The sequence below is a fragment of the Aedes albopictus genome, chromosome 2 (genome assembly GCF_035046485.1).
Source record: "Aedes albopictus strain Foshan chromosome 2, AalbF5, whole genome shotgun sequence".
NCBI classification, from domain to species: Eukaryota; Metazoa; Arthropoda; class Insecta; order Diptera; family Culicidae; genus Aedes; species Aedes albopictus.
Genome location: NC_085137.1, coordinates 327,067,949 through 327,092,254, shown reverse-complemented (window position 1 = coordinate 327,092,254; position 24,306 = coordinate 327,067,949). Strand labels below are relative to the sequence as shown.

General features: G+C 40.9%; 1 protein-coding gene across 31 annotated transcripts in view; it reads left to right on the top strand.

Moving 5' to 3' along the window:
* LOC109399478 (transient receptor potential cation channel trpm) overlaps positions 1–24,306 on the top strand; it is a 537,415-nt gene that overhangs the window by 456,602 nt on the left and 56,507 nt on the right. For all 31 annotated transcript variants that reach the window (XM_062852478.1, XM_062852475.1, XM_062852470.1 and 28 more), the window contains 3 exons: positions 13,365–13,527; positions 20,729–20,869; positions 20,970–21,042. In XM_062852478.1, the coding sequence (XP_062708462.1) occupies positions 13,365–13,527; positions 20,729–20,869; positions 20,970–21,042 (377 nt within the window). The remainder of the gene's footprint in view (positions 1–13,364; positions 13,528–20,728; positions 20,870–20,969; positions 21,043–24,306) is intronic.

Sequence of the window (24,306 nt, the reverse complement as noted above, 5' to 3'; positions counted from 1 at the left end):
AAACTGGAGAAGAAAACACAAGCGAATTAAACTTTTATACCAGCAGAGCGAAGAAAGTCGAAAATACATCCCATATATGTGACATCGCGGGTCCCCAACACATCTCTCACAAGAACAAAGGGTTGTCTACCTCGGGCCTCAAGGGTATCCAAAAGTAGTGCTCTGGAGGCGACATTATCCGGGCATTGCCAAACTACGTGGTCGATGTCATCATAACCGGAACCGCACTTAGTACAAACATTGCTCAACGCGAGGTTAATCCTGTGTAAATGCGCGTCTAGCGAGTAATGGTTGGACATAAGTCTTGACATCACGCGAATGAAATTGCGACTTACATCCAGACCATACCACCACACTCGCAAAGAAACATTAGGAATAATGGAATGTAACCACCGTCCCAGCTGGCCATCTCGCCAATCATTTTGCCAACTTTGAAGAGAACTCTGGCGAACAAAATGGAAAAATTCATCATGTGAAATTCTTCTATCATAGATCTCACCTTCCTGTGCGCCCACCTTTGCGAGAGAGTCCGCCTTCTCATTGCCATAAATTGAGCAATGTGAGGGGACCCATACAAAGGTAATCTTGTAGGATCTTTCGACCAGTGCACCCATCTGCTCCCTTATTTTTGTAAGAAAGTAAGATGGATGTTTTACAGGTTTCATCGACCGGAGTGCCTCAATCGAACTAAGGCTATCCGAGAAGATGAAGAAATGGTCTACGGGCATGTTGGAAATCATCCCCAAAGCGAAATTGATTGCTGCCAGCTCAGCAACATAAACCGAACAAGGTTCCTGAAGTTTGCGGAAGGCGGTGAAATTTTCATTGAAGACACCGAAACCAGTGGATCCATTTATGCGAGACCCATCAGTGAAGAATCTCTTACAGGAATTGACATTTTGGTACTTTTCGTTAAAAATGCGAGGAATAGATAGACATCGAAGTTGATCTGGTATTCCATGAATAGCTTGTTTCATGGACAGATCGTATTTAACAGAGGAACTGTCATTAGTGAAGTGTACACGAGGAGGATTATAACTTGGTAGGCTTATGTCAGATGACATGTAGAACAGATAGATTCTCATGAATTTTGATTGAGTGTTCAGACTGAGCATTTCTTCGAAGTTTTCAATGACAAGTGTGTTGCTCACTCCACACTTGATAAGTAACCTTAGCGAGAGTTCCCAGAATCGGTTCTGGAGAGGTTTCACCCCTGCCAGGACCTCTAGGCTCGCATTATGCGTTGAGTGCATACAGCCGAGAGCAATACGCAAACAACGGTATTGAATTCGTTCCAACTTTATTAGGTGGCAGTTTGCTGCTGAGTGGAAGCAGAAAGAGCCATACTCAATAACAGAGAGAATAGTCGTTTTGTAAAGTTTTATGAGGTCTTCCGGGTGAGCACCCCACCATGTTCCGGTAATTGTGCGTAGAAAATTGATCCTTTGTTGACATTTTTGCACCAAATACTTGATTTGGGTACCCCAAGTGCCTTTTGAATCAAACCAGACCCCAAGGTATTTCGAAGTCAAAGACTGGTCGATTTCTATTCCCAAAAGATTGAGTTTCAGTTGGGCTGGGTTCCGCTTTCTAGAAAACACAACCAATTGAGTTTTTTGCGGAGCAAACTCGATCCCTAAATCTCTTGCCCAGATTGACAGATTATTTAGAGAATTTTGCAATGGTCTTTGCAACATTTCTGCATGTGGACCTTTTAGAGAAACCACAGCATCATCTGCAAGTTGTCTTAGCGTGCATTGTCCTTCCAAGCAACTATCAATGTCTTTCACGTAAAAATTATAAAGCAAGGGACTTAAACATGAGCCTTGGGGTAGGCCCATGTAACTAATTCTGGAAGTTGTCAGTTGTCCGAGATTGAAGCTCATATGTTTTTCTGACAACAAATTATACAAGAAATTATTTAAAATTCCTGGAAGTCCACTATTGTGCAGTTTTTCTGACAATATTCCTATGGAAACTGAATCAAAGGCGCCCTTAATATCCAAGAAAACTGAAGCCAGTTGCTCCTTTTCCGCAAAGGCCAGTTGAATATCTGTTGAAAGCAACGCTAGACAATCGTTTGTTCCTTTGCCCTTGCGAAACCCGAACTGTGTATTTGAAAGCAAATCATTCGATTCAACCCAATGGTCGAGTCGTGATAGGATCATTTTTTCTAACAATTTCCTTAAACATGATAACATAGCAATTGGGCGGTATGAATTATGATCAGACGCTGGTTTACCAGGCTTTTGAATAGCTATTACTTTGACCTGTCTCCATTCTGGCGGAACAATGTTATTCTCCATCAATGAGTTGAACAGGTCCAGTAATCGTCTTTTCGCGATATCTGGGAGATTTTTGAGAAGATTGAACTTGATCATATCGCGTCCCGGAGCGGAATTGTTTGATGAAAGAAGAGCCATAGAAAATTCCAGCATAGTGAATGGTCTGTCCAGAGAACCGTCTCCTGAGGATGTTTCCCAAGAAATCGGTTGTGCTGGGACTGAGTCTGGGCAGACCTTTTTCGCGAAGCTAAATATCCAACGGTTGGAGTATTCGTCACTCTCATTAGAAGAAGAGCGGTTTCGCATGTTGCGAGCCACTCTCCAAAGCGTTGTCATTGAAGTTTCTCTAGAGAGGCCCTCAATGAAGTGTCGCCAATAACTACGCTTCTTCGCTTTCAGCAGGTTCTTCAGCTGTCTTTCGAGCTTAGCATACTCTTGAAAAAGATCTGAAGTACCATGCCTACGAAAAGCTTTGAAAGCATCAGATTTTTTAAGATACAACTGGGTGCAATCATCATCCCAGCCTAGTGTGGCGGGTCTTCTTTTGAAAGTTGCACTTGGAACTCGTCGTTTTTGTGATTCTAATGCACTCTTGTATATCAGTTCTGATAGGAATCGATATTCATCCAAAGGTGGGAGGGGGTTGAATGATTCGATGCCAAAAGATACCGCTTCTGCATATTTTTGCCAATCGATATTCCTTGTGAGGTCAAAAGGAACCTGAATTGGTTGGTCTGACCTTTCACTATTATGCTTTATGGTGGTTATAATGGGCAAGTGATCACTACCATGAGGATCCTCGATTACCTTCCACAAGCAATCGAATGATAGTGAACTTGACCCCAGTGATAGGTCGAGACGACTTTCTTTGCCGTCAGATGCAATACGTGTCACTTCACCTGTATTTAAAATGTTCAAATTGAAATCGTCGCACAAATCATAGAAAATGGCCGCTCTATTATCGTCACATGGTTCGCCCCACCCTGTACCATGTGCGTTCATATCACCCAGAATTAAAACTGGATGTGATAGTGCAGCAACCGCATTCCAAAGATGACGGCGGTTAATTGAAATTCTTGGAGGAATGTAAACGGAAGCTACGCAAAGTTCTTTACCCTTTACGTTTATTTGGCAAGCGACGATTTCTACGCCAGGATGAGTCGCGATTGGAATTCTATAAAATGAGTAAGTCTTTTTGATCCCCAAAAGAGCCCCTCCATAATGGTCATCTCGATCCTGGCGTATAATGTTAAAATCGTGGAAGTTGAGTTCATCTTCAGAAGAAAGCCATGTTTCACAAAGGGCAAATATATCACAGTCAGAGTTGTGAATCAAAAACTTAAACAGGTCTAATTTAGGTTTTAGACTATGACAGTTCCACTGTAGCACAGTGATCATATCTTGTACCTCACTTGATGAATTATCCATCGAAAGATATGATCGCAGCAAGGAGGGGCCATGATTGTGTCAGATTCCGAAGATATTCTTCTACTGTAGGTATAAACATATCAATAATGCCTCTAAATGTTTCTGGAAGGCTGAGGGCATTATATAAGCGATCCACGAGAACCCTAAAAGTAAACAGTCCTCGCTTGGGTCTAGGAGGCTTGCTTGAAGTGCGAGGAACTTTGGTAGCTTTTTTCTTGCTACCTTGTCGAATATTTGTCTTTGAAGTGTATTTAACAGGCGGAGACGGGGATGACAGATTCTTGCTACAACATGGATCTGAAGCTAAAGGAACCTGATTATTCGGAGTTTTTAAATTTACCCCGCCTCCTTTGACATTAGGCAAACTTTTGAGGGAAGACTTCAAAAAGACCTTTCGGCGCAATCCCGGGGAAGATGATGACTTCCTTTTTCCAGGTGCGTGTACCTCCGATAGAGATCCACCCTCATCAGTTTCGCCATCGTCCTGATCATCGGAAGACAACTCCTGATAGGGATTTTCAACTGGGACAGCTGATTCAGACACGGAATCTGGTGTTTTAAAAGATTTCACCATCTCCGCATATGTCTGTTTGGAGCGCCTTATGATAGAGCGACTCTCATTTCGAATGCGTCTTTTGTAAGCCGGGCAAACTTGCAAGTCATGTGGATCTCCACCACAGTAGCTACATTTTTCCGCTTCCTGTGTGCAAGAGTCCTCCAAATGAGCTTGGTTGCATTTGCCACAACGGGGCTTGTTGTCGCAAAAGCTATCACTGTGACCAAACTGCTTGCATTTGGTACAATTAAAAACCTTCGGCCTAAAAAGATGCACTGGGTAAAAACCACCATCGATTACAACAAATTCCGGGAGGACGGAACCTGGAAAAGTCACTCGAAAAAACGCTGAAGGCGAGTACACCTTTTTATTTCCTTCCATGGAAGCCTTAGATAAGCGTTTACAGTCTAGGATAGCCACATCAGGAATTGACCTATTTTTGAATCGACCAAAGCCGGTCTTGATGTCCTCACATGTCAGCATTTCGTCGAGGATCTTCCCCTCCACCTCCACTTCTCGTGCTGGCACATAGACCACGTATTCAACAGTAAACGCTTCGTGTTGAGCAATTTCATTTGCTGCTTTGTAGCTAGGTGCGGTAACACGGAGCTTGGATGCTTTCACTTGGTGAACAACGGTCCCAGGATACTTACGCGTCAGCTCTCGAGAAATCGAAAGCATATTCAATGGTTTGCATTTGCGCCGGAAATAGACAACCCAAGGCCCAGGCGAAGATGGCTGATAAAACCGCGTACGAGCAATGATATCATTGGGAGGCGTTTCGCCTCCATTGGATTCATCCATGCACAGGAGAAGAATTAATACAAAATTGGTTTATATTTTAACACACTCTGTGTGGAACGTTAGCTAATAAGAAGAAAAAAAAACCGGCAAAAAAAAAATTCACAAGAAAAAATATATATATAAAGAGAAAAAATTTTTACAATTGCTCACTCTGGCCTCAGCCCACTGTTGAGCCTCAGCCCACTGTAGAGCCTCAGCCTACTGTTATTGCAAAGTGGACAAACAACTAACACGTGATGACGTGATGAGCGGAGGAATGGGACAACACAAAACGAGATCGAATATCGATTATACTTATCGAGTGTATAGATAGCTGTTTGTTGGTGATGCCTCGGATGCACAGACAAAACGCTGCTGCTGCTTTTGTATCACCCGTCACACTCGTCACCGCCGCCGCCGCGCGCCACCGTTGATGTCGGGCCCGCTATTGATGGCGTGGGTAATTAAATTTCTGTTGCACAGTGCACTATTCCAATGCCTGCTTCCTTCCCGCGATCGCGGATCGCCCAAGACAATCGTCTTCGTCCTCGGTAGGATAAATAACTCGCGATATAAAAAACCACTAGGTGGGCAAAAAAACTCCACCGGCTACAAAGCGATTGACTGCGATTCAGACACGGTACACACGACCGGCTGCTTCAAACGATCGGTAAGGAATGTAGGAAACGATTCATCCGCCAATAAAGATATGTGAAAAAACTGGCGTCCGGTTCACATCGTTGAATGTGAATGGCTGTCGGTCAAATGGAAAGTGCGAAGCAATCGACGATTTTTTACTGAAGAACGGTGTCCATATGGCCGCGTTACAAGAAGTGAATTTGGACAGTGTCGAGCTGCTGACACCGAACTACCACTGGTATTTAGGCGGATCTGATAGGTCTCGAAAACGTGGATTGGCTATTCTAGTGCGCCGTGGGGTGGAAGTGACAATCCTCAAGACAGGCCATTCGTCGTCTAGCATACAATATATGAGTATTTCGTATCAGGTAATACCCTAATGTAAAAATTACTCACGGGCCATGCCATGCTTTGAATGGGTAAGGCAGGGAGGGGCTTCACAGAATCTGAAGATCCCTGTAAACTCAGGTCTCCACTAGACAGAAATGAAAACATTGCACAGATGTTCAATATCGCTATTTTCCTTGCAAACGGTGAGAGAACATCTCTGTTTTGACAACACATCTGTCCAGAAGGACGACAAGACACTTGTATCTAGTGAAGACATCGGGTAGAATTGGTGGAGGTACCATACAACGCGTGTGCCGAAGAGGGTGGGGCTGGGTGGGGTGGGGTTGAGGTGGAAAGAATTTAAAATGGAAGATCTTGCGAAAAACTTCTTCCGTTTCACCCCATAAATGTATGTCACTGAGATTTTTCTCAAAAGATGTCTACATCCAAAGTGCTGACCATTTGTAGTACAAACCTTAACGAAAACTAATGTAAATTTAAATTCCAGGTTGAAAGTTCAATCAAGACACTGCTCATCATAAATGTCCATGGTCCGAATTCAAGCAGCGATCGTTTTTTCACTGCTCTTGGCCGGCTCGTTTCCGATTTGAATACTGAAGATCGGCTATTGGTCGCCGGTGATTTTAACAGTCACCTCTCGCAATCGAACCTTACAGTTCAGGAAACTAACTTGATTGGGAAATTCGCCGGGCATAAAACTTTCAATGACAATGGAATGCAGATGAGAGTTTTCATCAATCTGTATTCACTTGCGGTCAGGAGTACTCAGGCCAATGGAAGTTTCCGTTGGACTTGGACCAATGGGAGAGTTCAGACCCAGGTTGACCATTTGCTCACTCATCTTCGTTCAAGCATCTACCTAAAGTGTATGTCGTGTATCCGTCCGGGTACCTTGTCCACTGATCATAAAGCTCTACTATGCAATATTGTAGAGGGCCGTTCTACTAAGAGGATTCCACCAGTAGTGGTAAGTAGCTAGTCAGACCACTGTACATATACACTTTCGATCAAGAGTCTGGGTTTCCCACTCAGAATGACAATCTCCCAATCCCACATCTCTAAATCACAGTCAGTCCCAGAAGTTCAGGTGCCGCTGGGAAGATAACAAGCCAAATCCCTACCCACCCAACCTGCATACACCAAATTTGCTCTAAATTGCAACATCGTTTATAGTATAAATCTACACTCAGTGTCAACAGCAACGCCGCTGATTATCGATCGGTCCAAGTTCCAAGGTGATAGAGCAGCAAATGTAATAGGCTACACCATCGATTACCACTCCATAACTCGGCAGACCAAACTCCCAATAGCATCACCCTAAGCCCCAATCCACATTCCAGAAAATTCCACTACAAAGTCCCTACGTAGATTCCCTATCATCCTCGAAATCACAAACTTTTGATCGGTAGTGTGCCTTCTTGAAGGAGATGAAGTGCTAGGGATGTTTGATTGAACAAAAACAAAAAACGTAATTTCCTATTTCAGGCAAGGGCTGGTCCTACTCGTACGCTTTTGCAGTCAGATCCAAAACTACTGCAGGATGAAGCAATTCGAACAAAATATCAAGAGCGACTGCATCATAACAATTACAACATTGATCCAGAGTGCAGCGTACAGGAAAGTTGGGAGAAATTGCGTCAGCGGTTACAGAAGTCAGTGTCGGAAGTGTTGAGGGGACAAACACATCTGCCGCCGGATAGAGGATGCCGCTACGCGCACGCTCAAGTATGCAAGTATTCATTTTGGGTCAATCGATCCGATAATCCTAAATGGGTTCATAAACTTGAAGAGGCCAGAGAGATTCTAAAGCGGAAGTTGAGGGAATACGAAGAGCGCGAAATAGAAAGTTTCTTTAGCAATCTACAGCAGTATCCTGTTGGAGATCGTGTTAGGCGAACGTATCAGTTTTTAAAACGGTACAAGAAAAAGCAATCTTCGCAGCGCTTCCGTAGTACGATTCGCATACAAGACTGGGGGATAGAGGATTGTAGCAATCTACAAATTCCAGAGCTGTTTCCGGAGTCAGAGTCTACTGTTCCATTTCCTCCTCCATCCTTACGAGAAGTAGAGGCAATCATTGGTCGAATGAAGAACGGAAAAGCACCGGGGGTTGACGGTTTGTACCTCGAGTTTTTCAAATACAGCGATTCACAGACTCTTAAGGATCTCCATAAGCTGATGGTAAAAGTCTGGAATGAGAATACCCTACCGGAAGAATGGCGGCATGTGGTCCAGGTTCCAATCCCCAAAGTGAAACAAGCCAAAACACCTGATCAGTACCGAAAAATTTCTCTAAGTTGTACGGCATATAAGGTATATGCTTCATGGATTTTGGAAAAATTGATGGAACTAGTTGGGCCAATAGGGTTACACCAGGCTGCATTCTTGCCGGAGCGATCGGTGACTGATCACTTATTCGTCCTCCAACGAGTCCTTCAAGAAAACTGGAATGAGGGAACCCCGCTCATAGTAATGTCATTGGATATCGAAAAAGCGTTCGATCATGTGTCTCTGCTTTCTTTACCAGCAATTTTACGTGGTATGTACCTACAGATTTCAAAAGAAGTGCGAACTCTTCTCCATCATAGGAGATGAGTGAAAAAAAAAAAAAAAGAACCTATGAATAGATTACTTGTATGAATTGGTTTCAGGTAAAGGAGTCCCAGACTATTTCATAAATCGTGTCATTGGTTGCTTCCAAAACGAGCTACAGCAGGTCTTGTGGCAACGTCAACTTTCCCGTCCAGTGCAGAGGAAGCGGGGCATTAAGCAGGGTTGCCCCCTGTCCCCGTTTATATTCAATTTGCTTATGGAGGCAGTATTGGAGTCAGTGGCGGATGAGATCGAGGGACTTAGTCTGAACATTGGTGGAACCATAACCTATCCATTTATTTTGGCCTTCGCTGACGACCTGATAATAGTAGCCAAACGTCCCGAGGATGTAGAACTAATCTTGGCCAAGCTCAAAGAATACCTTGGTTACGTTGGATTGAAATTGAATGAGAGTAAATGTAAGGTTTTGATCAGAGAACCTAACGCCCCAGCAGTAGAGGAGATTGAGCTACTTGGACAGATATACAAGACAACTGATCCGCTGCGTTATCTGGGGATAACTTTAACCGCTCGACTCGAGCGGCCCATGACGATCCGTACACGATGTCGGAGTGCTGTTCACCTGTCTAAGGTTATTATGGATTTTTTGAGGAGGTATCGACCCCCTTGGCAAGTAGGACGAGTGATTTACGAATCCGTTATCGCTCCTACAATGTTTTACGGAACTCAAGTATCCGTATTAACCAAATACAGTCGGAAGTCAATCCGAGGATACGAACGTCAGATCGTGGAGGGCATGGCTGGATTGTGTCGAGAATCAAGAAATGCTTCCGTTTCCCGATCTGTAAATGTGTTGCTACGAAAACGACGAATTACAAAGAAAATAAGGATGTACCAAATGCGATGGTGGGGACATGTTCGTCGTCGCGGTCGTTCTCATCCGCTCCGCGTAGCTGCCCGCTTACAACCCGCTCGTCGTCGCTCTGGTCGACCCTGCTTTACATGGTGGGACGTTATCATTCAAAACATTCTGAGATATGGAGATTTAACATACGATGAGCTAAAGGAATTGGCGATGGAAAAGGATCGGTTTCATTCGAAGTTGGAGGAGATATACGATATTGAGGAATCAGATAGTAGCGAATGGGGTAATTATTAAATATGATTTAGTAACTCGTTTGCTAATTTTTCCTTGATTATTTGCTTTTCAGAGACGATTTCCGAACATTCCTTGGATGGACGAACATCTAGGTAAAAATCACAACATTTAGTGTGATAAACTCGGGTGTAATTATCGAATATACTATAGTAAGATGAAAATAAAAGTTAATTAACAATTACCAGAATAAAATGCAAAAGCTTTTTGTTAGTTAAGTCTTCAGCGAAAATTAATTGAAATAGTACTTACATAGGGGTCCCGCCAAAAGGGATCCCTAACAGACAAGTTGCCTGAAGCTCGACCATACAGCTCTCTCTGACAGGGAATGCTCCGTGGTCAACCCCAAGTTACGCCCTATGGCGGGGAGTAGAGCCGCTGAAAACAGCTTAAGCTCCTCCAATATGGCTCAATTGAAACATTGAAAAAGCACTCATCAGACTATTCAACAAGCCACTTCACTCGCTCCTGCTTGCCGACCACTCCGGAGAAATGCTATACAGTCACAGTCCCTAAAATACGCAAATCTGAACTAAGCCGTGAAACATTATTTTGAGAAAAGAACACGAATTCATAAAGAGCAGCTAAGATCAAACGATTGTCTTTTCGAACTAATGCGTAATGCGGTCACCGTGCCGAGACTGTCTAGCCGCTTAGAATGTTCAACCGACAACTTCTAAGAACAATAATTGTATTATTGTATTCTGCTACGCTGCTACTGCCCAACCGGGTTTTCATATATAAACCGAGCCCGTCCAGTGTACGCTATGGATGTGATAGACTGAAGATTTTTGAACTAATTATATGAACGATATTATCACCAGTAAATATTTCACACTTTATCACTTCATTGAGCTCCACTCCGCACGACAGAAAGTAAACAGTAAACAACGATGATGGTGCGCTATTGATGATGATGACGATCGATCTGTCATCACTCAGCCCATGCTAGCCCATGTAGCCAGTAGCAGAGGCACACGCTTATTTAAATTTATCAAGTTACGGCAATCGCGACTCACTGCACACGTTTCTAGATTGAGTTTAAATAAGGGCGAAAGTAACATGAGAGAGTTCTCTTCATCGACTCTCTCTTCTTTAAATTAAAGTGACAAGATGCAAGTATGGTTGCACTTTTTGGTCATAAATCGCTAGTTTGCGATGCAATCTAGCGTCTAAGTATAAAAAAGTTCGATTGAATTTGCATCTTGTCACTTTAATTTGCAGAAGAGAGAGTCGATGAAGAGAACTCTCTCATTTTACTTTCGCCCTTATTTAAACTCAATCTAGGTTTATTCTATTCCACTCTGCCCTGCCACTGGCTGTAGTGGTATTTAGTGAAGATGCTCCGCATCATGCCTGAGTTGTTTTATTTTAGGGTGTGTGCTCGATTTTTATTGTGATTATTTTCGTGTGTTATTTTATGCTTCATAGGCAACAATATGAGAATGGAAAGTGTAGAATAAAAATAAGAAGAAGAACAATGGCCATGTTAGCCAAGCAAAAGAAAATATCAATTTTCACTCAACACGGACACCAAACTTATAGAACTTTTATAATTTCAAGACACAACCAATCCGCCTTTTCACATGGTTAAATCTTCCACTTTTTATATTGCATTCTTCACCACTTTTATGATAAAAACTCTCCGGCACACTTTCTTCCTCTTTCCTTTCCAACACTTCCTTTGCGGATCCTGGGTTCTTCTTTCGGAAGGGAAGTAAAGCGTGGGTAGCCTCGTTAATACAGACAAAAAAAGTATCAACATCATGTAGTAGGTAAATACAAATATTTCACGCAGTTATGACAGTGTTCTTGACTTTTGGTTTGAATTTACAGGCTACTTGTTTCTAGCATAAATGTCTGCGTCTTTGTGGTTAATAGCTTCTGATGATAGTTCACAACAAGCACCTGTGGTGGATTCACAAGCTGTTGGAAATTCCGAAATCATGACAAGTACGTGTACACAGTCGTGGTAAAGCGACTTTCCATTCCAGTCAACGAACTCTGGACGATTGTGTCGTGTCCGGAACCAATCTTCCGGTACATTATGGCGGGCCAAACTCCAATTCCGCCGATGTGCATCGGAATCAAGCAGCACCGCACTCGCCAAACAAGCTGCACGCGCAAAATACTTTACAAGACTGACGTTTCTTTCTGTGCTCGTCGTTTGCTTTGTTTTTGCCGACGGTGCTTCACCGCTGCCAATGGTATATGCCCAGTAGCTTATTTTCTCAGTACCCCTCTCAATCCCTACAGAGGTGAATTAGCTCAAATCATAAAATCATTCCTGAATGGGACTTGATCATTGCTATAGGTGAATGGTGTCAAGATATGTTTGCATTAAACATTCTTCTAGAAGCTAGGCCGCCAAACCCACGGGAAATCTTTTGATTTCCCAGTGCAAATTGGCAACTTCCGGTTTTTCGTGCTTGCAATTAAGGTTTTCGGGTGATTGTATTACCAGCCAAGTGTTTCCAATCCAAGGAGATTGAGGCACCCATGGAGGATGGAGGCGCATGGTTGTTGATGTCTACGCCATCCATGTTAGGGGTCATTCAAGTATGACGACCATCGTTTAGCGGGGAAGGGGGTGACACTCCATGTATTGAGTGTACAAAACAAACGTGATAGAGGGATGACAGTGAGTCGAAAATGCCAGAAAACTGATGGACGTAATTTTTGAATGTTTTCATGAAGTGGCACTTACCCCATGGCAGATGGCCTTTTTGCACCACTTCCGTTTTACGAACCAGTTTTTGAAATCGCTAAAAATCGATGATATTTTTGCTGAAGCATCGAGCAAATATTGTCTAGTTGTTGTTACCACTTTGAAAGCCTAACAAATGAGCCTATATATCATTGAAAACGATGAAAGTTTGAAAAAATGGCATATTACCCCACTTCCCCTATGCACATTTGAAAAGATTATAGATATCATATGAAGTGTACAGAATTTAAGTGTTTGCGCGCTAGTAATATGCGTATAACATCAACGTATAAACTTACAAGCACATCCTTTTCTTATTGTCAAGCTAAATCCAACACTAAAGAAAAATATAAGGGAGCTTCCATAAATGACGTAGCTTTTTAGGGGCAGGGGGAGTCTGGGATTGTGTGATGAGCTATATATTAGGTATGGGAAAATATGCTATGAGGGGAGAAGGGGGAGTAAATAAACTGTTTACACATTCACAAAATCATCATGCATGGCAATCTTGTTTAGTTTACTGGCGATCTTCGTGAATACATCCAAAAGAGTGTTATCGCTGTCTTTGTGAATGTGAATTTGAAAATTATCATTGGGACCATTTGAGCAGAAGGACATATTTTTGGCACTTGCTGCTATAACTCAGTCAATTTTGAACCGATTGACGTAATTTTTGAGATACGATCAGATACGTACAGTATATAGCCATGTCCAAAAGCTTGACATGTCAATCGGTTTTAAATTGACTGAGTTATAGCAGCAAGTGCCCAAAATAAGTCCTCCTGCCCAAATTGTCCCAGACCCTACTCACACATTTTAGTCTAGAAAGGTTTTAGCTTGATTGAGGTGTGAAAGGTTCGAATAGTGCAGTTCTAAAACAATTTTCTTCTCTAATTTTGCTCACAGATGTTGCTGCGGTCAGGAACGAAGAACCCATCAACTGGTGCCCGGCATCGAACCGGGCGTCTTGGGCGACATTTGGCAACCGCAGAAGCACACCAGACCTCAACCGACCGACGCTTACGGTACAATCGAATTTCAAGGCGGTGCGCATCCAACCAAAGCTCAGGTGAGTACGACATTGGGTACCCCTATTAGTCAGGGAAATTGATGTTTTTGTCGACTCGAACCCATTTCCTGTTACATGGTGCTGTTTTGTAATCCAAAATACTCCCGGTTTAGATCGATAAGGTAGCGAAAAATAGCGGAACAAATTCGATCGGAGAAGTAATGGGCATGAGCGAAGCAATTTTAGTCCAGTCATCCATGGAGAAAAAAACCGGAAAAGGTGAACAATAAACTGCGAACGAGCATTTATGGACGCATTAAATGGTCCTTATTTTCCAAATAGCTGATAAGACGGTGGATGTTGTTTTTATGTTTTACTAGAATAACAGTCATAACAAAAGATTCAAATAAATGTAACAAGCTCTTAAGTAGTCACACAATGCCGTCATCGTCATCCTCTCCATGAACATAAAAGTTCATGAACAAAACAAAACTTTGAAATCCAGGAAGAATTATTCACACATTTTCTTAGAAAATTGCATACCTTCAGGTGTTCTCGTGGGTTATCCATCCGGGTTCATCGATGGCTTCATTTCCTATTAAAACTGAACAATATAGTTCAATCTATCTACACTACCCGCCATAAATATGGAATCGCATCCCCTAGTATTGCAACACCCCAGTTGAATATTGCAGCACCCCCAGAAAGTCTGGCATCACCTGAAGACTTCATCACTTTCTGAACTGTATCTCAAAAACCGTATCCCCTGTATAGTTTAGACCTTCAGCAAAGTTGATCAGAGGACCTATGGCTATCAAATGGTGGTAAGTTTAGTGCGTAATTCCGCCGCTAGGTGGCGCCAGTGTGCGTTTAAAACGAAGTACTTTGACATGGTTTATCTCATGATTCTGACCACCTAGAAAGTTCGTGTCTTCGGCAAAGTTTACCAGACGGTCTATGGCTATCAAATGGTGGTAATGTTAGTGCGTAATTCCGCCGCTATGTGGCGCTAATGTGCATTTACAATGAAGTACTTTGACATGGTTTATCTCATGATTCTGACCACCTAGAATGTTCGTGTCTTCAGCAATGTTGATCAGAAGGTCTATGGCTATCAAATGGTGGTATTGTTAGTGCGTAATTCCGCCGCTATGTGGCGCCAGTATGCATTTACAATGAAGTACTTTGACATGGTTTATCTCATGATTCTGACCACTTAGAATGTTCGTGTCTTCAGCAATGTTGATCAGAAGATCTATGGCTATCAAATGGTGGTAATTTTAGTGCGTAATTCCGCCGCTATGTGGCGCTAGTGTGCATTTACAATGAAGTACTTTGGCATGGTTTATCTCAAGATTCTGACCACCTAGAAAGTACGCGTCTTCGGCAAAGTTGATCAGACGGTCTATGGCTATCAAATGATGGTAAGTTTTGTGCGTAATTCTGCCGCTAGGTGGTGCCAGTGTGCGTTTAAAACGAAGTACTTCGACATGGGTTATCTCATGATTCTGACCACCTAGAAAGTTCGTGTCTTCAGCAAAGTTGATCAGACGGTCTATGTCTATCAATTGGTGGTAAGTTTAGTGCGTAATTCCGCCGCTAGGTGGCGCCAGTGTGCGTTTAAAACGAAGTACTTCGACATGGGTTATCTCATGATTCTGACCACCTAGAAAGTTCGTGTCTTCGGCAAAGTTGATCAGACGGTCTATGGCTATCAAATGGTGATAAGTTTAGTGCGTAATTTCACCGCTATGTGGCACCAGTGTGCGTTTAAAACGAAGTACTTTGACATGGGTTGTCTCATGATTCTAACCACCTAGATAGTTCGTGTCTTCGGCAAAGTTGATCAGACGGTGTATGGCTATCAAATGGTGGTAAGTTCAGTGCGTAATTCCGCCGCTATGTGTCGCCAGTGTGCGTTTAAAACGAAGTACTTCGACATGGGTTATCTCATGATTCTGGCCACCTAGAAAGTTCGTGTCTTCGGCAAAGTTGACCAGACGGTCTATGGCCATCAAATGGTGGTAAGTTTAGTGCGAAATTCCGCCGCTATGTGTCGCCAGTGTGCATTTAAAACGAAGTACTTTGACATGGGTTATCTCATGATTCTGACCACCTAGAAAGTTCGTGTCTTCGGCAAAGTTGATCAGACGGTCTATGGCTATCAAATGGTGGTAAGTTTTGTGCGTAATTCTGCCGCTAGGTGGCGCCAGTGTGCGTTTAAAACGAAGTACTTCGACATGGGTTATCTCATGATTCTGGCCACCTAGAATGTTCTTGTCTTTGGCAAAGTTGATCAGAAGGTCTATGGCTATCAAGTGTGCATTTAAAACGAAGCACTTTGACATGGTTTTTCTCATGATTCTGATCACCTAGGCCATATGCCGCAGTTTGTCACGCCGCCGGTTTTTATTTTTCGCGCCGGTGATCAGTGCACAAACAAAATTAATGTTGCATTCCTTCAAGGATTCCTCTTGAAATTCTTTCGGAGTTTTCTCCTGATACGCTGTCGTGGATTTCTTTTAAAATTCCTTCGCGGTTTCCTCCTGGAATTTCTTCGATGATTTCTTTTAGAATTTCCACGGAGATTCCTTCTTGATTTCCTCCAGGGATTCCTCATAGAATTCTTCCAGGAGTCCTCCTGAAATTTCTTCGGGGATTTTTCCTAGTGTTTCTTCGGAGATTTATTCTGAAATTCCTTTGGGGTTTCCTCTTCCCCCTGAGATTTCTCCTGTAATTTCTTCGGAGATTTCTATTGAAATTTCTTCAGGATATCCTCCTGGAATTCCGTCGAAGTATTCATTCTGGACTTCCTTCAGGGATTCCTTCGGAGATTTCTCGTTGAATTCTTTCGGAGATTTCTTTTGGAATTCGTTCGGGGTCTCCTCCTAGAGTTATTTTGGGGATTTCTCCTGGAATTATTTCGGGGATTCCTCCTGACATTCCGTCGGGGATTCCCCCTGGAATTTCTACGGGAACTCCTCCAGGAATTACTTCGGAGGTTTTTACTGGATTTCCTTTGGAATTTCCTCTTGGGATTTCTGTTGTGATTCCTCTTCGAATTTCTTCGGAGATTGCTCCAGAAATTTTCCATTGAATTCCTTCGGGGTTTCCTATTGGATTCCTTGGGGAATTTCTTATAGAATTCATTCGGAGATTCCTCTTGAAATTCCTTCGATGATTCTTCTAGAATTCCCTCAAGGATTTCTCCTGGAACTCTTTCAGAGGATATTTTTCGTTGATCCGTTATTGAAATCCTTTGGAGATTCTCACCCGAATTCCCTTGGAAGTTCCCATTGGAGTCCTACTGGAATTTCTTTGTGCATTATTGCTGGAATTCCTTTGGGAATCATGCAGGATTATTTTCGGAATTTGCTCTTGAAATTCTTGCGGAGATTCCTCCTGAAATGCCTTTGGGGATTCCCCCTAAAATTCCTTCGAAGATTCCTTTTCAATTTTGTCCACTGGTTCCTCATTAAATTTCTTCGATGATTCCTCTTATTTTTTTTCGATGGTTCCTCCTAGAAGTCTTTTGAGGATTCCTTCACGAATTACTTTGAAAAATTCTTTCTGGAATTTCTTTGGAGATTCCTCCTGGACTTCTTTCATGGATTTCTCCTGAAATTCTTTCGGGGATTCCTTTTGATATTCCGTCGTGGATTCCACCGGGAGTTCCTTCGGGGTATTCTCTTAGAGTTCTTTCGGGGATTTGCCTTGGAATTCCTTCGTGGATTCCTGCTGGACTTCCTTCAAAGTTTCCTCTTGATGTTTCTTCGGGTATTCCTCCTGATATTCCGTCGGGGATTCCTCCTAAAATTAACACGGAAACTCCTCCTGGAATAACTTTGAAGTTTCCTCTTGGAATTCCTGTGGCGATTCCTTTTTTTTTTTCGGTGATTCCTCCTGGAATTCCTTAAATTTTTCATGGAATTTCTTCAGGGGTTCCTTCTTGAATTTATTCGGTGATTTCTCCAAGAATTCCTTCGGAAATTCTTTTTAGAATTCGTGGATTCTTCCTTGCTTCAAGGATTTCTTCGGGGATTTCTTCTGACTTCCTATGTAAATTCCTCTTAAAAAACCTTTGAGGATTTCGCTCGAAATTCCTTCGAAGATTTCTTCCGAAGTTCTTTCGGAGATTTCTGCATAAACTTCTCCTGCAATTTCTTGGGAGATTCCTTCGAAGATTCTTTCTGGAATCCTGCGGGGATTCCTTTTAGAATTCCTTCGGGGATTCCTACTGGAATTCTCTCAGGGATTTCTCCTGGAATTCCCCCAGAAATACCTTCAAGGTAATTTTCGTTGATTCCTCTTAGAATTCCTTTGGGGATTCTTTTTCTAATATTCTTCTAAGCTCCCACTTGAATTCTTTTGAGGTTTTCTGCTGGAAAATATTTAGGAATTTCTCCTGGATATTTTTCGTTGATTCCTCCTAGAAATCCTTGCTTAAAGGATTCCTTCTCGAATTCCCTTAGAAATTCCCGCTGGAATTCCTTCGAGGATTTCTGCTGTAAATCCCTTAGGATTTCTTCTTGAATTCATTTATGGAATCCTACTGGATTTCCTTCTGAAATTCCTCGAAAATTTCAATCATGGATTCCTTTAGAAGTTTCTGCAGGGATCTCTCTAAGACAGACTCTTGAACCGAACCACCAGAGATTTCTGCAGTCGTTCCTTCAGGATTTCATACAGCAGTTCCTGCAGAGATAAGCCCAGAATTTTCTTCATGGATTTGTCCAGTTTCTTTCAAGGTTCCTCCTGGAATTCCTTCTGAGATTCCTCCCTGAAGAAACGAGATTCCTTCACTCTAAATAAATGAAACAAAAACTGTAGCAAAATCTCTATTGTATCGCCTTCAATTGCAATGCCGTATTGCAACATGAACTACACTAAGGATGCGGGTAATCCCAGAATAGGTCTTTTCACTGGTCGCAGCGATGGATCTGAACAAGACTTACAAAAGGTATTCATTCAATCAATAGTTTATGTCATCGATGGTCATGAAATAGCTCAGACTACAAATTCTAGAGCGTAATGATAACTTGTTTGCTTTGTCAATGTAACATTATTGTCAAATTTAGGTTACGCCGATTCGCGCCGCCGAAAGCTGCCACCAGCGTGACGCCGCCGCCGCCGGCCAAAAATGGTCCTCACGCTGCCGCCTAGCAGGTGGTCAGAATCATGAGATAACCCATGTCAAAGTACTTCGTTGTAAATGCACACTAGCGCCACATAGCGGTGGAATTACGCACTAAAATTACCACCATTTGATAGCCATAGACCTTGTGATCAACATTGCTGAAGACACGAACTTTCTACGTGGTCAGAATCTTGAGATAAACCATGTCAAAGTACTTCATTGTAAATGCACACTAGCACCACATAGCGGCGGAATTACGCACTAAAATTACCACCATTTGATAGCCATAGATCTTCTGATCAACATTGCTGAAGACACGAACATTCTAAGTGGTCAGAATCATGAGATAAACCATGTCAAAGTACTTCATTGTAAATGCATACTGGCGCCACATAGCGGCGGAATTACGCACTAACATTACCACCATTTGATAGCCATAGACCTTCTGATCAACATTGCTGAAGACACGAACATTCTAGGTGGTCAGAATCATGAGATAAACCATGTCAAAGTACTTCATTGTAAATGCACACTAGCGCCACATAGCGGCGGAATTACGCACTAACATTACCACCATTTGATAGCCATAGATCTTCTGATCAACATTGCTGAAGACACGAACATTCTAAGTGGTCAGAATCATGAGATAAACCATGTCAAAGTACTTCATTGTAAATGCATACTGGCGCCACATAGCGGCGGAATTACGCACTAAAATTACCACCATTTGATAGCCATAGATCTTCTGATCAACATTGCTGAAGACACGAACATTCTAAGTGGTCAGAATCATGAGATAAACCATGTTAAAGTACTTCATTGTAAATGCATACTGGCGCCACATAGCGGCGGAATTACGCACTAACATTACCACCATTTGATAGCCATAGACCTTCTGATCAACATTGCTGAAGACACGAACATTCTAGGTGGTCAGAATCATGAGATAAACCATGTCAAAGTACTTCATTGTAAATGCACACTAGCGCCACATAGCGGCGGAATTACGTACCAAACATTTCACCATTTGAAGGTCATAAACCTGCTGAACAACTTTGCCGAAGGTCTAAACTTTGCAGAGGATACGGTTTTTGAGATATAGTTTAGTAAAAAATAAGGTTTTCAGGTGATGCCAAACTTTTTGGGGTGCTGCAATATTCAATTGGGGTGTTGCAATACTAGAAGATGCGATTCCATATTTATGGCGGGTAGTGTATATAAAAATGCAGTGGCATACGTGGGACCAGGCATAGCTTGCGAACAGATGGTCCAATTCGGGTCGTTTGAGTTTTGTTCTGTTAGTTTTCACCCAAGGAAGGTTTATGAGACAAAAAAAAAACATAGAAAAATTGAGAGTTTTCTGAAAATCTAGTTTCCGTGGGGACTTGGACTTGACTAGGGACTTGAAACGTCATAAAACGCAGTAGGCAAGGCAAAGTTTGCGGGGTACAGCTAGTCTATCTATCTATCTATCTATCTATCTATCTATATCTATATCTATATCTATATCTATATCTATATATATATATATATATATATATATATATATATATATATATATATATATATATATATATATATATATATATATATATATATATATATATATATATATATATATATATATATATATATATATATATATATATATATATATATATCTATATATATAAAAATGAGTTTGAAATCCCTTTGAGGCAACAAAACTTACGAATGGCTGAACCGATCAGGATGACTCTTGCATGGTTAGATTCGTATTCATGGTGGCTGTGTTTATATATAAAAAAAGTTGGGAAAATTAACTAAAAATGTAAGAAAATAGACAAAATGCTGATTTGTTATGACCTGGGAAGGAAATCAACATGATCGAAATGAAACCAATCTAGAGTGCGGTGACGTTATGAGCTCAACAGTTGTCAAACCACCACAGCTTGGCAAGACAACGTTTGCCGGGACAGCTAGTATTTTATAATTTTGTTCTAAAGAATAGTCAATATTGGATATGGATTTGGGCTCGCAATAGTATAGCAGTAACCTAAAAAGAAAAACTTTAAAAGCTCCATTTATATCGATTCTTACTAAGCTAATATTATCTCAACGTCCCATTCATCACCTTCCTTCCAGTATGTACGCCTATCGTACGACACCCGACCGGAGCTGCTGGTTCAGCTATTCACCCGCGAGTGGAATCTCGAGCTTCCAAAACTGCTCATCACCGTACAGGGCGGCAAAGCTAACTTCGAACTGCAGCCGAAGCTGAAGAAGGTAAACCAATGATCCGTCGTCGTCCCCTGCAGCAGCGGGACTACACCACATACACATATTGTGTGATGTTTCTTCTATCGTTCGTCTTTTTGTTCAACAGGTGCTAAGGAAGGGATTGCTCAAGGCAGCCAAAACAACCGGTGCCTGGATTTTCACCGGTGGAACCAATACAGGTGAGAGTTAGTTCTAGCTTCGTCCTTGTACTTTGAGCATCAGCATCAGCCGTCATCAGCAAGAAGGTGATAACCCAAGTAACACAACTAGTATTATAACAGTTTAAAATTCACGTTTCATACATAGTCGGTTGTTCATTTCCTGTATTATGAACTTAATACTGAACACTTATATAAGCAAAACAGCGCAAAAAATGGCGGCTTATAAAACATCTTACAAGTTATTTAAGATGAATCCTAATACACTTATAATACTCCAAATATACGTCCGAACCAACTCTCTAATATTGATCAGATGAAATGGAGTTATTTGTCAGTTATAAAACTTGCATATAACACATATAACTCAATTTCATTTATGAGTTGAAATTCAGATATTTTCCAGTAAAACATATCTATAGAAAGCTGTTATCGTGCGTACTATCTATATTGTTGTAATTAAGCTATTTGAAAGTTATATAACTTGAAGGTGCCATATATATACCATATATCCAGTCCCTTAGGAAACCTGACTGTATGCGAAGTGTGACAACTTCGAAAGCAGAACAAAAAAAACAAAACAAATATTCCTTTTTCTGAATAAATGCAATAAGTTTCTTCAACATGAACTGCTTCGCAAGAGATGGAATCGATGATGTCTGAATATTTGGATAAAAATTAAACAAATGGGATAGACTCAGTAGTAGTATCACTACTTTACTGGCGCTTCAAGATTAATGGTGAAACATATAATTATAGTCACTCATAATTCATGCGCCATTGTATTGAATTAAAAAACGTAACATTAATCAGCCATACGATTCTGTTTTGTTGATTGTTTTATAATCCAGACGAAAAAAGCAATATGGCAGATTGTTCATTTAGTTTACAGTGCTGTTCAAAATATTGGAAATTTAAATCATAAATAAAACTAAACCCTTGACCCGAAATAGACTTCGAATGGGTCATAGTCAAGGTTTATTAAATTTAGAAAGCGTTTTTTCAAAGATGAATAAACACATTCAGGAAAACAAATGTGTCATTCCGTTTCATATTTTTGTTATTGTACTCATATTTTTTTCAGTACTGTAATTAGAATCATTTTTCTATTAAAATGAAGAGGAGCAGAACACACAAATCTTTTATTTTGATTCAGAACAAGTTCAAATTTCTTCAAAATAACATCTATCGAGCCACTCTACAACATGAGCTTGTTATTACATTTATAATACGTTTAAATAACATATTTTCAACATTCTTACGTATTTGTTTGTTTTGTGATAATAATTAAAACTCCAAAACAACTGTATTACAGCTACTTGGTTGATCTGTCATTCTGTCAAAATAAAATTAATACAAATGACGAGCCATTACTGGATGCTCAAAATTGTTCTGAATTCAGTGAAATTTCAGTGAAATGTGTACAGTGTACGATTCGCGATTACGCAGCCGATTAGCCCATGTTTGGAACAGCCTGTGAGCTATAGGGTGTCCCAGAAAGTATGGGCACAACTTTGTATAGCGAAAATACAATCATTTTCTCAACAAACAACATTTTTTATATTTTTGTATTATTATTCAGAGTATTTTAATTGATACCTGTGAAGAGTTTATACATTAACAATGGTTTCTATATGCAGAATGATTAAAATAGAAAAACAACTTTTAAAACTTCTGCACAAACTACTTTTTTACGGTTTTGCCAAATATCCAAATTCGAAACACTTTTTTCGAATTTTTTTCACATGATACATTCGAAAACATGTTTCCTCAGATGGTTGATTGAAATTTTTTATAAAAATATGTTTTGATTGTGCGTACGGGTAAATCATATTTTTGAGAAAACTGAAAAATTCGCCTTTTCTATTTCTGGATTAGACATGCCCACAGACATTCGTGTTTTAAAACCTGTTTTGACGAGAATAAAAACAATTCAATCTACACTTTATAAAGCTGGAGCATTTATTGAACATATAGTGACATTAAAATGTTATTTTCTGCATTTTGTGATATATATTCACAAGCTTGTTTTTAACTATTAGAAAAACGGGTTTTCAAAAATATCGATTTTGGTGTTTCAATTCATATTTCAGGTTCAAAAGTATATGTTTTCAATTCGAACTTAGGGTTGTATAATAGATACGCATGTAGAAATACACGGATATATTTTTTGAAATTTTTATCGAGCTTAATTTCATGCGTAGAAAACAATTTGTTAAGCGATGTTATTGAAAAATAGAGCAATTTGTGCAGAAGCTTTAAAAGGTCTTTCAGGAAATGTTCTACCGCATTCAAACGAAGTGTGAAATGCAAATTTTAATGATTGGCATTTGATGTTGACATATTAAGGCAGGATATGTGTGAAAATAAAGTTTGTTTATGCATCCATTCCTAAATAGCAGAGCTGCAAAGTTGTGCCCATACTTTCTGGGACACCCTATAGGAGAACTGGCTGGCAACCCGGAGAAACATCATATCAGATCGGGACGGAAACATGGTGAACATTGTTGGCGGATTTTTTGCGATTCAGTTCTGGCTGCTGTTTTGCATTACCCACTTATGAACTAAAACGCCTAGTGCTCTGGCCGGATGCTTCCCTGATTTGTGTATGTTAATCCTGTTTGGACATGGATGATAATCACGGCCGCTGCTTTTAGAACAACTTGGAGGCGAGGTAGATGCTAGCTATAGCTTTTCCCGGAAGCTCAGCTGTTTATCGAGCTTTTGGAACCATTGAAGCTTGATTGGTACCCTGTTCGGCTTGGGATCAGTTTCTATATCATGCTGAATTAGTAAATTTTGTTAGTTGGTTAATTTTTCACTGAAGATTTAATATTTTTTGTAGGCAGATTTATCCAGATAACCGAGAAACTGCAGTATGTCAGCAGCATGGTTAATCAATAAACTGTGAATTATAACGTAAACATTGGTTACTGTCAATATTGGATGGTAAATGGTGTTGTATATCTGCATATTCTACATATTTTTTCAAGCTTTACAGCCAAAGATATTATTTTGCCAGAAATCAGCAGCTAACAGAAATTTAGCTTAAAAATAACACTTGATGTTTTTCAATCCTCTAATAGTACGTTTATAAAACATTTTTTTATTTTTTTATTTTCAAAGATGTTTTCTGTGTTACTTGGGAATGCAGCCAACGGAATGGAGCAACTTTCCGCGTTACGATATAGTAGCTGATTCCATGAAACGACGTGCATGTGTGCCCTCGACTCACGTGTAATGTGTATGTTTCCCGTTCAATGGTTAGCCTGAAGGAATAGGCAA